This window comes from Acartia tonsa, chromosome 14, assembly GCF_053477335.1.
Source record: "Acartia tonsa isolate MP-2025a chromosome 14, ASM5347733v1, whole genome shotgun sequence".
NCBI classification, from domain to species: domain Eukaryota; kingdom Metazoa; phylum Arthropoda; class Copepoda; order Calanoida; family Acartiidae; genus Acartia; species Acartia tonsa.
Genome location: NC_137273.1, coordinates 9,437,049 through 9,450,739, shown reverse-complemented (window position 1 = coordinate 9,450,739; position 13,691 = coordinate 9,437,049). Strand labels below are relative to the sequence as shown.

Below are 13,691 nucleotides of genomic sequence, written 5' to 3'. Positions count from 1 at the left end.
TTAAAAAAAATTGCAAAAATATATTTCAATGAAAAAAAAACACAATGAACTTGAATGTCAATGTCTAGAGCCCATAAAAGAAATCAACCAGCTAGAAAACCAACCAACATATTGTAAGATTTATAGAGTAGCAACTCTACAATAATAAATATATTTTGTGGTGCAGTAATTTAATCATAATAAATTCTGCATTTTATTTACAATTTTAAAAACTAGCGGTTACTGCCCTACCATCTAGGGGCTGTATTTTTGAAGGGATGTAGGTCCTAGAACAATAGCTTAAAGCTATCTTAAGACTGAAATTTGAAGAAGAAAAAAATTATCCTAAAACCATCACAGGACCTATGTGAAGCTTATCTGAAATAGAGAACCCAATTGTTTCAATGATTATTGGGATCTTAAGGTTCAGACAAAAAAAAATCTACCCAATGCCAACAAACATTGTGCTACACATAAACGTTTTTATTCTTGTTTCTGTAGCAAATTTCTTTTTACTTCATTTTTCATTTTATCAGAAGCAGAAAATGAAATTTTACATTTGTTACTTGCTATTATGGTTTATACTAGTCTTAATTTAGCAGGGCTCGGCAGTAACTTTGTTTAGGGCTCTTCAGTTGTAGTTACAGATTGTTGAAAAGTACATCAGCAATATTATGTCAGCCATGATTACTTTTTACTAAAGCCATGTAGTCGTAATAAAATTTTCAAACAAAAGCATTTTAATATCATGTCAGCAGCGACCACTTTTATTAAGGCCATTTAAAGTCGTCATAATTATTAAAAAGAATAATTTTTTGTTTTGTTTTTATCAGTATTTTCAAATCTATGAAACCGAAACTGTACCTTCAAAAATGTATGCAATGAAAAGGATATTAGTAAAAATATAAAAGTATCAGGCTGTCTGTCAGTCTGCAGCTTTATAATTTGCTCACCACTGAACTGATAGTGTTCTCCTTAACAGCTTTCTATATCCCCAGGAAAGGATAAAAACTATTTTTGGGAACTCCCCTCCAAGAGAAATTACACATGACAACAAAAAAACTTCAAAAACTTATATTGAAAGTCTTCTCCAAAGTGCTTTCGATGCCTCTAATGGCGCTCTCGTTAGTTTCATAATATTCGATTAAAAGCAGAAAGCGAAAATGATATTCGAGCATTCAGGCATAAGATATTTAGTGATACACTAACTATAGAGTAGCTCAACTTCTATAAAACAAGAAAATGGAAGCGGAGTTAGTTTCATGATTGAATTTGAAGAGTCACTTTAAACCTGTGTAATGTATGCTAAAGGATTTGTTATTCTGTCTACATGTCTCTCAGGTTTGGCAAGCAAAAACAAGGAAAATATTTCTAAAGGCAATATACAAAAGCTTGTTGTTGTAATAGAGATATTTAGAGAGAGATACTCTGGCTCCACCAGCAATCGAACTGGAAAATAATAATACCAGGATACTTTCAGAGCTTCTAAGAATAAAAATAAAATCAATGTAACAATAAAATTTCTGTCTAATTTTCATGTGTGATTAATATGTTATGTAACATTATGAAATTTTATTAGAATCAAGCTGAATATGGAGATCCAGTATTTAAACCCTGAAATGATCTCAATCAATTGCAGTCGAGTACTAATAGGATAGCTTGGCTTTGTCTACTGGTGAGACCACCACCCCCCCCCCCCTCTTGAGGCAATACTGTTCTGATAACCACAGGCAGGTTATCTAGGTGTAGAGGATTAAGAGTGTTGTTGAAAGGGACGCCTATAGACATTTTTATGAATCTATACCTTTTACCTTTATTGTAGTATAGGTTTTTTGGTCATTAAGACCTTAAGACTCTAACCTCAGGTTGGATTAATTCTGAACAGAATTCACAGTTTGGATGCTGTGTCGATTGGCTGTTCTGAATCAAGAAGGCTTGCTGGTTGCATAATGAAGGTAATATTGGCAAGAAGTTTCAGCCGTGTATCTTTTGTAGGAGACGAGAAAATCTGTTGTAAAAAGTAAGAGTGGCAAAAAAGCTGCTTAAAAGCAGTCCGACCACTGTAAATGTTTCATACCTGAATATGCTCCATATTAGAATGTTGACAAGAAGTTTCAGCCTTCTATCTTTTACAGGAGCTGAGAAAATCTGGGATACAATGTTCCAACTTACTTAAAACTTAAGGGTCTAAATGTTAATAAATTACGAACATATTAATTATTCAATCATATTTTATTGAAATGAATTAAAATCAACATATACTTTGAAAATAGTTAGAATTAGTATGTGTCTCACATATTTTGTTTGAAAAGTTCCATAGCTTGAACATAAGCCTGCTGAGTTTCCATACTTCCAGATGCATCCCAGCTCACCTGAACATAAAAGGATTGTCTATTTGAAAAAGATGTATAAATGTTTTAAGAAAGGAATTGTAACTAAGTTGTCTTGTAGGATACTCTAACTAAATTTGGAAAGAAGGCGTCTTAACTTTTTTGCTTTTTATTCAAGATAGCTAGTCGGTGTTTTTAGTAAGTAATATATGTAAAATTGTCCATAGAATTTAGATATGCAATCGTTTTTTTTGTAAACCTCTTATTTTTTAAGTAATTTAAGTTTTTTTTTTAAATTTAAATCGGTTTTAAGGTACTAAAACGGAACAAGAAAAGAGAAAAAAAATAGCCATAATGAATAAAAATAGTAAGATCTTTAATTTTACACCTTACTTTTTTAATTCTGTTGAGTAATTGTTGAAAAAATAAAAAAATTTTAACCTCGGTGAACGAAAACTTTAAACTGATTTATTTCCTGACTAGCTATCTTAAATAAAAAGCAAAAAAGTTAAGACGCCTTCTTTAAAAAGTTTGAAAATCTTGAATTGGCCCAAAGGAAGTTTTATTACTTGTATAAAGGTGATAAGAAATTCACATTTTAAACCAATTTGCAATTTGGCACCTTGTGAGTATCAGAGTATGAAAAATTAGATCTTAAGATTAGTGTAAGTTTGCCAAATATAGATTAACTAGTTAAATTAACATAAAAAAAACTTTTCTTGTGGAATTTACATGGTCCAACAAAAATCTTTGTCTGTTAGAAATACCTTTTTTAAGTGGAACAGACTATTGTGTCTGATTGAACATCTAGAGAAATCTAGGCTTGTGTATGATACAATTACAGAATAATTTTATATGTTTCCCATTACATAAGTATAAACTGGATGTATTTTTCTATGGTCTAAATTAAAATACTTTATAGTTCAGAATATTTAGTAAATAATACAAGCAAGATTAACAAGAAGTACACATAAAAAGCAACAATTTTTGTTAAGAAAATGGTGCAACAGTCCTTTTCAGAAAGTTTATATTTATTGTTGTAGCTTGAAAGTTTCCAACACACATAGAACAATAATCTATCTAAAGTTGAAAAGCTATTATGACCAGGCAGCCTCCAGCTTCCAGGGACATGTATACTGGAAAAGCTATTATGACCAGGCAGCCTCCAGCAACTAAAGACAGGTATAATGGAAAATCTATTGTGAGCAGTCAGCCATCAGCTATGAAAGACAGGTATAATTGAAAAGCTATTGTAACCAGACATCCTATAGCAGCCTCTAGCTTCCAGGGACAGGTATACTGGAAAAATTACTATGACCAGGCAGCCTCCAGCTATTAAGGACAGTTATACTGGAAAAGCTATTATGACCAAGCAGCTTCCAGCTACTAAGGAGAGGTATACTGGAAAAGATATTATGACCAGGCAGCCTCCAGCTACTAAGGACAGGTATACTGGAAAAGATATTATGACCAGGAAGCCTCCAGCTACGAAGGACAGTTATACTGGAAAAGCTTTTAAGACAAGGCAGCCTCTTACAACTAAGGACAGGTATAGTGGAAAAGCTATTATAACCAGGCAGCCTCCAGCTACTAAGGACTGTTATACTGAAAAAGCTATTATGACCAGTCAGTCATCAGCTATAAAAGACAGGTATAATTGAAAAGCTATTGTAACCAGACATCCTATAGCTACTAAGGAGAGGTATACTGGAAACGCTATTATGACCAGGCAGCCTCCAGTTACTAAGGACAGGTATACTGAAAAAGCTAATATGACCAGGCAGCCTCCAGCTTCCAGGGACAGGTATACTGAAAGCTTTTGTCTATGAAGACAAAACAATGCCCTTTCATCTGTAGCCTGTAATAGTAAGGGTTAAAAAGTGATTTTCTCAACTGCTGTTTAGGATAGATTGCGGATTTTTATATCTAGAATATCGTTGTGTATAAAGCAGTAAGTTTTGATTTTTGTGCATGTCCGTTAAGATTCTCTTTTGATTATTTTTTTGATTTTGATTTTTTTGTTCTTGGGTAAAAAGTACTTTGAATGGTTTTAGGCTATTTATTAGGCCCATCCATTCCCATTTGAGTTTATACCCCTACACGCTATGGGTTAATCTATAATGTTGTTTTACTAATAATTGGTTATGTTTTACTGAGATTTTTATGTCTCATCAAAGAAATATTTTTGGGGACAAGCAAAGTGGGAAAAAGTTAAAAGACTATTCCTATTTAACTTTCCGAAATTCCCGAGTCGTAATATTTTTGTTGGTTGAAGAATCTATTTACTTTTCAGGAAATTTGTTTCTATCCTTACTGTACACATACTACATACTAGGTATATTAATGTTGTGTTTGTTTGTGTGTGTGTGTGAGTGTGTTTGTGTGTGTGTGTGTGTGTGTGTATGTATGGGTTTTATGTGTGTTTGTGTGTGTGAGCTTATACAAGTTTCTGAAATATAATTTTTCAATTCACTCCATCTCTTTAATTTATGCTTCCATCATTTTTGCAATATCTTCACACAAAAATGAGGGAAAACAACAATATCTCAATATGGTTTGGAATGACAGAAGGACGGAGAGACAAATTAAATACAGATTATCTTGGTTCCTTGAAAATATAATATCAAACTATACTAAAAACTGGTTATTAGAAAAAGACAAACTAACGTTAATACAGTATAAGCTATTAAATTTTGAACTAACCTCGTATTTCAATCCATCAACGACAGAGGCGTACCAAACCATGATACCAAGAAGATTATCCTAAACAGAAGTTCTAAATTGTCAAACACCAATGAAAGAAATATAATAGTTATTTCTCGCATCGTACTATAAACAGCTTTCCGCCTATATAAAAATGTGCTGATTATTTAGCCCCGAGATGCCGAAGACAAGGGCTAAAAAACTTGTTTTAATCTTATGATTGTACATTTTATATTCTTAGAAAACTGGATATAAAACGATGCAAGACATAATTTTTCAGTGTGGTTGAGAAATGGTTCTTATCCACCGGGTAATAATTGGTTTCGAACCGACACAGGAAAATATTTAATTTGTTTCTATTTTGCAAATATTCCAAATATCAGTCTTTATGACAGAAAGGTACATTGTTAGTTTAATCAGTTTACACTCCCAGAAAGCATCAGCTACCAAATGTAGTATCATACACAATACACATAAGACTTTATCACTAAGGTGCAAGTTATCAAATTGAATGCTTTTTTTACATAGAAAACTAAAATTTATTGGGTTTTATGTTGTAAGTAAGACTCATTCAGCCAAATCAAAATAAACAAAAGAAAATGTGAAGTTAGGAGTTGCTAGTTTTTCTATAAGATTGGTATCTATACCTATACATGATTTTCAGCTGTTGTTCGGGGGCAAAACTTAATAGAATTGAAGACCTTTTAATCTGCTCCCCAAATATTATTTTAGATTTATTTTGCTTGTTGGCTATACCTTATTCCTAAGAATTACTGTCTCAAACTAGTTATTACTGTATTAAATCAATATAAGATTTGTTGCTGCAATTTATGAACCTATTATTCTTTTCATGAGCCTGAAAACTGAAGTGACTTATTCTTATATCAAAGTAACAGGATGTCTGTAAGTTTGTTTGTACCAAAGGATCGCGCTAACCACTGAACTGCTATGGTTCTCCATTATAGGGTAGCTTATCTTAGTTCCTGGGAAGGTATAACTATATATAACTATTTTGAGGGATCGTACCAACTTCCGCCGTAGAGGAATCGCCCCTAGAAAAAAACTACCCCCTCCCCCTCCAAAAATTTAGTTTGCTCTTTCTTTTCGAATCTAAAAAGATTTGGGTTATCGAAATCAACTCCTCTAGAGGCGTAGCCGCTAGCGATAAACAAATTACTAACCTGAATAGAAGCATCAGCTAACTGGGAGATGGTTGATGGTGATGATGATCCTTTGCATCCTGATAATTTTATTAATTAGAATTTAATTCAATAGTGATAGTTATTTATTGCATCGTATTATAGACAGCCATCCGGAAACAAAAAATGAAAATTTTTAAGATTAACATAACTGGTATCAAAATTATGATCTTTATTTTAGTAGTATTTGTAGAAAATAGTTTGTAATACAAAGCTATGCATGATTTTTAAGTATGGCTTAGAACTGGTTTCAAAGCCATACTGGAAATGAATTTATTCAGGAACCTTAGTTATAAGAGTGTATGTTTTCTGACACCTCCTTGTAAGGGTGGTAAAAAGGCTTAGAAATGACTGAAAAGTTTTTTTTTCAATCCCACAGAAGTTACCATAAACAATAGCTTTGAAAGATTTACCTAGGAGAATATCAGATCTGGGAACATCAACTTGGATGGGGAAACCTTCCCACTGAGAGGTGGCTTCAGCATAATTCTTTACGTAGTCCAGAGCTTGGGTACCTGTAATATAATAAAAATATTGAGAGATAGTCTCCTTTACATAGTCCAGAGCTTGGGTACCTGTAATATAATAAATATATTGAGAGATAGTCTCCTTTACATAGTTCAGAGCTTGGGAATCCTGATTACTGCAGATGTATTATAAATTCATTTGAACTAATGATTATACCTTCATAGACCATAAGACCAATAGAGTCAGCTTCATTCCTTCTGTCAGCCTCGGGTCTCCATCCACTGTTGATTACATCTATTTCTGCTTGAACCTAAAATACAGTTATTTGTTATTTTAAAAGAGTTTTATATATCAAATTAACTCTCTTATTTTAGTTTTTTATATATACATTAGGGGCTATCCCACTAGAGATCTCTTGGTGCTTTTGTGGGAAGGAGAAATGGAAGTCAACCCTACCACATTCAATTTTAGTTTTTGTTTGTTTGTTTTTCACCCAAAATAAATAATAACCTGCAAAGCTCCAATGACAAGCTTTATTAAGAAGGAAAACCATAAAGGATCAGCAATTAACAAGATCCTTAGGTACACACAGACAGATAGACATCCTGTTACTTTTATAAAAAGGGTATGTACAATGTACATTGTACAAAGGACTATCTTAAACATTCTGAAGAAAATAAAACTGATTAAACCTGAGGATATCCATAAGTAGGTTGACTGATGATAAGATTTGGCTGCATAGATTTCAACTTGTTGATGAAGTACACTAGATTAGGTCCTGCCTCTGCTTGATCACCTTCAAATGTTATATTATGTTATATGGTCAAATCGATTCTCAAAACAACCTTTCCTGTCTGTCTCCTTTCAGTCTGTCTTTAATACATGACTTTAATTACTAACTCTTCAGGTTCCAGCAAAAAAAAGAAACATTTGTCTAAAATATTTGGCTACTCTTACAAGTGCATGCTCAATACTCAACCAGTAAATGATATAGATATATGTTAACCAGGATATGATGAGCAAAGTATAAATATGATAAGTTTAAATTGTTTGTTTTATATCTAATTATGAAGAAACCAACATTTTTTTGACATCTTTCTTCATCAAGGACAATTATGCTCATAATTAGTGCAGAATTTACCAAAAAAAATCAATGAGATGTAAACAGAGCAATATGCTGTACGTGTACTATATTTTAATTAGAAAGGAAGATAAAACACTGTTAGAAATACTATGTAATCATTTTTAATAGATTAAAATTCTTTGTGTGAGAAAAATATGAATTTACAATACCTGCACCAGATTCAATATCCAAATCAATTCCATCAATACCATAAGCATCCTTACAAAAAAAATTTATATAAAGCCTAGATCACACAGTAGAGTAAAACACTAGAGGGGGACGGGGTGAATAACTGTATGATCACACACAAAAATTGATCAACCTAAATGTTTTTGGTTGTTAAACTTGTTTAGGTTGTAAAATCAGAACATTATTCAAAGCTTTAGAGATTGATTTGCTAAATTTAAAGTAATTGGAAAGAAATGTACCTTCCAAGTAGCAACTTGTTCAGCCATAATATCAGCACTTTCCCTAAATTAATCATAATAGTTTACGGATTTTCTTCTCACTTCTCACTTTAATATAAATAGTGGAAGTAAATTGGACACCTGCCAAAACAGTACCAGGTATAGTTTTAGTTTAGAATGTTAATTGTGGATCACATATTTGATTTTGTAAAACCAATAAGATTTTAGGAACTGTACATGTAAATATTTCGTGCACAGTCCCTTTAAGACCTTTCAACAACCTATTTTTCCATATCTTTCTATTATTGAATCTAATCTCAAAATCTATTTAATTATCTTTTACCTGGAAGTCAACCACTGCCATGGATTAGGATCATAACTGTAAATACATTCAAATCAAAACTATAATTCACCAAGATATCATTTAAGGAATCATGCAATAACAGAAAACATGTGGGGGGAAAATGGGAAATTTGAGTTTTCCGTATGCAATATGAGTGGTTAGAATTAACATTTCAATAATTATTTTTAAGAGTTAGGTTTTGTTAGATTTTCAACAAGATTTGAAATCAGTGCATAAATTATTTAAATCAATCTAATCATGGAAAGAAAACGAAGTAGCGGGTTTCATCGTATTTTCACAATAGCTTTTCTCCTATTTCTAGAGGCTATAGGACTGCGGGTCAATCATTAACATTTACCTAACCTAACCTAAAATAACCAATCAAAATCTACTGTGAAAATACAATGAAACCTGCTACTTCGTTTTCTTTCGATGATCTAATTAATCATAGAATATTTTACCCAAATAAACTAGAAAAATTAAGTATTCTAAGTTCAACTTCACAAATTGAAAAAAAAATTGTAATAAGTTTGAATAGTTTCCTGTAAGCATAACCACCAATAGCAAAGATAATGAGAGTATCTGAAGGCACAGCACCCTCCTCTCCAGTTCCTCTGCTGGCTGCCAGCTTCTGGAAAGACTTTGGTACCTACAATTACAAAGATAATGAGAGTATCTGCAGGCACAGCTCCCTCCTCTCCAGTTCCTCTGCTGGCTGCCAGACTTTGGTACCTACAATTACAAAGATAATGAGAGTATCTGCAGGCACAGCTCCCTCCTTTCCAGTTCCTTTGCTGGCTGCCAGCTCCTTTAAAGACTTTGGTACCTACAATTACAAAGATAATGAGAGTATCTGCAGGCACAGCTCCCTCCTTTCCAGTTCCTTTGCTGGCTGCCAGCTCCTTTAAAGACTTAAATGACATAAGCTTGATGATAAGAAAATGTTTTTTGATAGTTTTTGAAGATTTGGTCCACATTTTTATTCTTCAAAGTTTTGAGTTTTCGATTTTTTTAAAAAAAGAAATTTTTTTTAATTTTATTGAACTCTTTTCAATGTTTTTTTCAATGTTTCTTTAAAAAAACATCATGAGAAAAAACCTTTAAACTCAAAAACATTTAGAAAAAAATCCTCCAATGAAACAACTATTAATGTTAGGCTAATGTTTCTAGTGAAAAAAATGTAATTCTTTTTTAAAGAATGCCACTGATTATATTGTTGAACCCAGACATATGTCTACTAGAAATCTATTCAATAGATCTTAGACGATGGAAATTTGAAACTGTCGGGTCAATATTTCTTTAATATTCCCCCTAGTTTCTAACTGTCCAAAGACGTTTATAACAATTAGGGAAAGGGTTGAATTTGGACAGGAAACCTAAATATTAAAATCTTTTCTAAATTTATACGATCCTGAAAGTTAATATTTACTGATATTTTCCAATAAATTTTTTCGTTTCGTCAAAATTTGGAAAAATAGCCAATATGGCTGTCTAGAAAAAACACGAAACCTCTACACCTAATATTTTCTCAGTGTTTTTTTTACTTTTTATACAATTTTTTTAAAAAATTAAATATTGATGAGTTTTTTATTTTTATAGAATGAATTATAAAAAAAATAATATTAGTTGATTGGTTTTTGCGATATCAGAACTCAGAACCATATCAGTTTTACTTTTAAACAATTCAATAAATATGAAAACTTTAAAAATTAAATATTGATGAGTTTTTTTTATTTTTTTAGAATGAATTATAAAAAAATAATATTGGTTGATTGGTTTTTGCGATATCAGAACCATATCAGTTTTACTTGTAAACAATTCAATAAATATGAAAACTTAGATATAAAATTTGTATAATAGATAAGACTTTTAAATAATTTATTCTCCCCTTTCTTTATTCCAAAAATCTCGATTTTTCTTTCATTGTCATATCCTAGTATTTATTATGTGTATTTGTATTGTCGTGTGAGTATGTGATTGTGAGAGGGTTGTAAAGGATAGATAAATTACCACCCCCCCCCCCCTCTCCCTCACATAGCTGTTAAGACTTAAGATTTTTTGTTTCAGGCTTTCAGCGTATCTACTCTATAATAATCCACCTTCCAAAGATCCAACACCCTACATTATCCAACCCTCCACCCTGCTTACTGTCTTCTACATTTCAACTCAACCATATATCAAACTTGCTAATATCATAAAGTGAAAGAAAAGTTAAAAAATAAACCACCAATAACCATTAAATAATGTATTAATCATTCTAACTCAAGTAATATGTACTAATTTATTATTTAACCTAACATACTAACAAAACAATAATCATAACTTTTTTTACTTTAATGAAATAAATAATCTAAATAAATAAATAAACTATGTTGACTTAAATAAAATGAAAATAAATATTTTTATTTTATTTGGATTGGAGTTAGTTTTGTAAATTGTAACGATTTGTCCTTGTTCTCTAAGGTCTCATATTTCCTGTATCATGAGTTGACCCTTAGCTTTATGCGGTCATAAATGTTCCCCCCCCCCCCCCCAAAAAAAAACGCTTTTATCAATATACCTTGTATATTGGGGAATATTAACAAGGATTAAAACATCCATAAAAACTAGTACTGAAACTTTATGACAAACGGATACAGGAAGCAAATGCCTACATTACCAGAAATGAAAAAAGCTATCCGCTTTCTTACGGAGATTGACCAGCCCTAATTATAAAAAAGCTATTGTTCTGTAAGATTAAAACGATTTCTGAAACTGTATAACAAACGGATAATAACACAAACACTTAAATAGTTCAGAATAGTCGACAAATAGTCGACGGACAAACTGACCCTAATTATAGAAAATTATTGTTCTGTATGAACTTGAAGATCTCATATTTCTCATGTGAGTTCAGTTAAGTTGACCCTTCCAGTTTCCCTTCCTTAATCAGGTGACATAAATTTTTCCTCCCCGCCCCCCCCCCAAAAAATAAATATTGTACAGCGATTAAGGCGCGAAGATATGTTAATTTTATTTACCATAAAAACGAGTACTTTTATTATCAAACTGACATTATTCTTTTATTTTAGTAATTATGGGAAAATTGAAACAAATTTAAAATGCACGGAAAAATGTCTATAAAAATTTTAAAAAACTTAATTATGAAATAGCTTCGCTCCCAAAAAAATAAAATACTGAAGGGAAACAAACTAATCTCAAATCTTAAATATATATGAACATAGCTTTGTAAGTATGTCTGTCCAGGCGATAAATTTAATTCAAAAAATAGATATTTATCAAATTATCACATCGTATTATAAGCGTATGACCGGAAAGTAAAAACGATTTCTTTCAACTGAAGTCCAAAAAAACCGTATATAGTTATTCCGAATTTTACGATTTGTATTTAATAAAAGATAGACAGACAAAAAGAAAGAACTAAAATTATTAAAGTGATTATCTAAATTTGGTTACTATCATCATATCTTTGTAGTTTGTATAATTGATCAAAAAGCCTTCATAAAACTCCTAGGAAAGTTTTTTATCCGTGGAGATTAACAGACATCCTATTATTTTATTCTTTGGTTTTCAATGATAACTATGATATATAGACAGAACAGAAATGTACAATCGTTTGATTTGATTATTAAAACCAGTTTTTTTAGCCCCGAGGAGCCGTTTAACTATGAAAGAAATAGCTATCTGTCTTAAAGAACGAACGAATTAAAAAGTAAAAACTTTGTATATTTGTTTTATTCAAAAAGAGTAGGTTTTATTGCAATTAGAGTCTTCCAACTAATTCACTTACAATTTTGCTTCATATCCGTGTCATGTTATTTAGTTGACCCTTTTTAAAAAAATTTAAATTTCCCTTCCTTGCGAAAGAATGTTTTTAAAACTTAAAACATATGAAATGATATTATCACAGATATTATCATCAATCTATAATATAATTGGCCAAAAAGCCTTCATAAAGTGTTATAAAGCATATAGAGAAGTTATCTATATTCCAACTTTCAATATGTAACTTTGAAGCAATTTTGTTTGTTTTCTACATTACCGAATACTTTGTGAAATCAATTCGTCTTAAATGTAACTTTTCTTAAAAATAGGTTTCTAAAACTTGAAATATAATTTTTAACTTTTCTCACCAATGAATGATGAAAGTATAAATTTAAGAACAATTTGAAATATTTACCCTCTAACGGCTAATTTATTTACTATAATTTCATCGTATTAAATCCAAATTTAATCTTGTTTCTCCCCCCCCCCCACCCCAATTATTACCATACCATTACCAGGTTGGTTACGATATTATATATTTGTTTTTTATCCGTGGACCGTGTGACATGAAAGATTAAGCATCAAATCCTCCCCCCCTCCTCAAAGGGGAAATTAGCATAATTCTTACATGTCTACCTAATAATTATAAAACATACATAAGTAGCGAAGCTCTAAAATTATGAATAATAAATAGACCATTTGGAACAATGTATGGTTGTCTTTTGAAGCATTAAGCTAATAGAAAAACGTTAAAACTTAAACAATTGAATTTACAATTACATAATCCTAAATTTGCCTAAACTTAAAATTGTTTATTAATTATTTCTTATCAGTTCAGCATTTTGATTTTTGATTATTATTTATTATTGTCAACTGTCCTATCCCCTCCTAATATTTATGTTTTTCCCCCTTTTTTTTGGGGGGGGGGGGGAGCTAAACAGATATCCTATTACCTCCTAATATTTATTACATACAACACCAACCCCAATTTTAGGGGGTTACATGGGGGGGGGGGCGCGCATTACCACTCCGCCCATATTCATAATGAGCGGTGAAAATGGACAAAAAAATTGTAAAATACGTGATAAAAAACACATTTATAACAATCTTTTTCTATATATAACAATATAGTGTATTTCCGTAAAAAGACTCGGACGGAGGGACGTATGGACATACCTTAATTATAGAGTAACAAGGATTCTTATAATTTCATTTTCACTATGTTTATATATATGAGAGGGGGGGGGGGGGTCACGATTAATTTTTAACTTGGGGAGTGGGTAAGATTATAATTTATTATACTAGTGTAGTCTCACCCCTCCCCTATTTGAAGGTTGACCGTTACATTACAACTTACGATACAAATATTGACCC

General features: G+C 31.5%; 1 protein-coding gene across 2 annotated transcripts in view; it reads right to left on the bottom strand.

Moving 5' to 3' along the window:
* Nucleotides 1-2,192: 2,192 nt before the first annotated feature.
* LOC145306282 (uncharacterized) overlaps nt 2,193-13,691 on the bottom strand; it is a 37,419-nt gene continuing 25,920 nt past the window's right edge. Inside the window, exons 9-18 of one of the 2 annotated variants that reach the window (XM_080148354.1) lie at nt 9,101-9,201; nt 8,553-8,594; nt 8,231-8,273; nt 7,973-8,021; nt 7,372-7,475; nt 6,896-6,989; nt 6,625-6,786; nt 6,194-6,252; nt 5,013-5,072; nt 2,193-2,351 (exon numbers count right to left, since the gene is read on the bottom strand). In XM_080148354.1, the coding sequence (XP_080004480.1) occupies nt 2,271-2,351; nt 5,013-5,072; nt 6,194-6,252; nt 6,625-6,786; nt 6,896-6,989; nt 7,372-7,475; nt 7,973-8,021; nt 8,231-8,273; nt 8,553-8,594; nt 9,101-9,201 (795 nt within the window). In that variant the 3' untranslated portion in view covers nt 2,193-2,270. The remainder of the gene's footprint in view (nt 2,352-5,012; nt 5,073-6,193; nt 6,253-6,624; nt 6,787-6,895; nt 6,990-7,371; nt 7,476-7,972; nt 8,022-8,230; nt 8,274-8,552; nt 8,595-9,100; nt 9,202-13,691) is intronic. The other variant, XM_080148355.1, reaches the window with a different exon arrangement.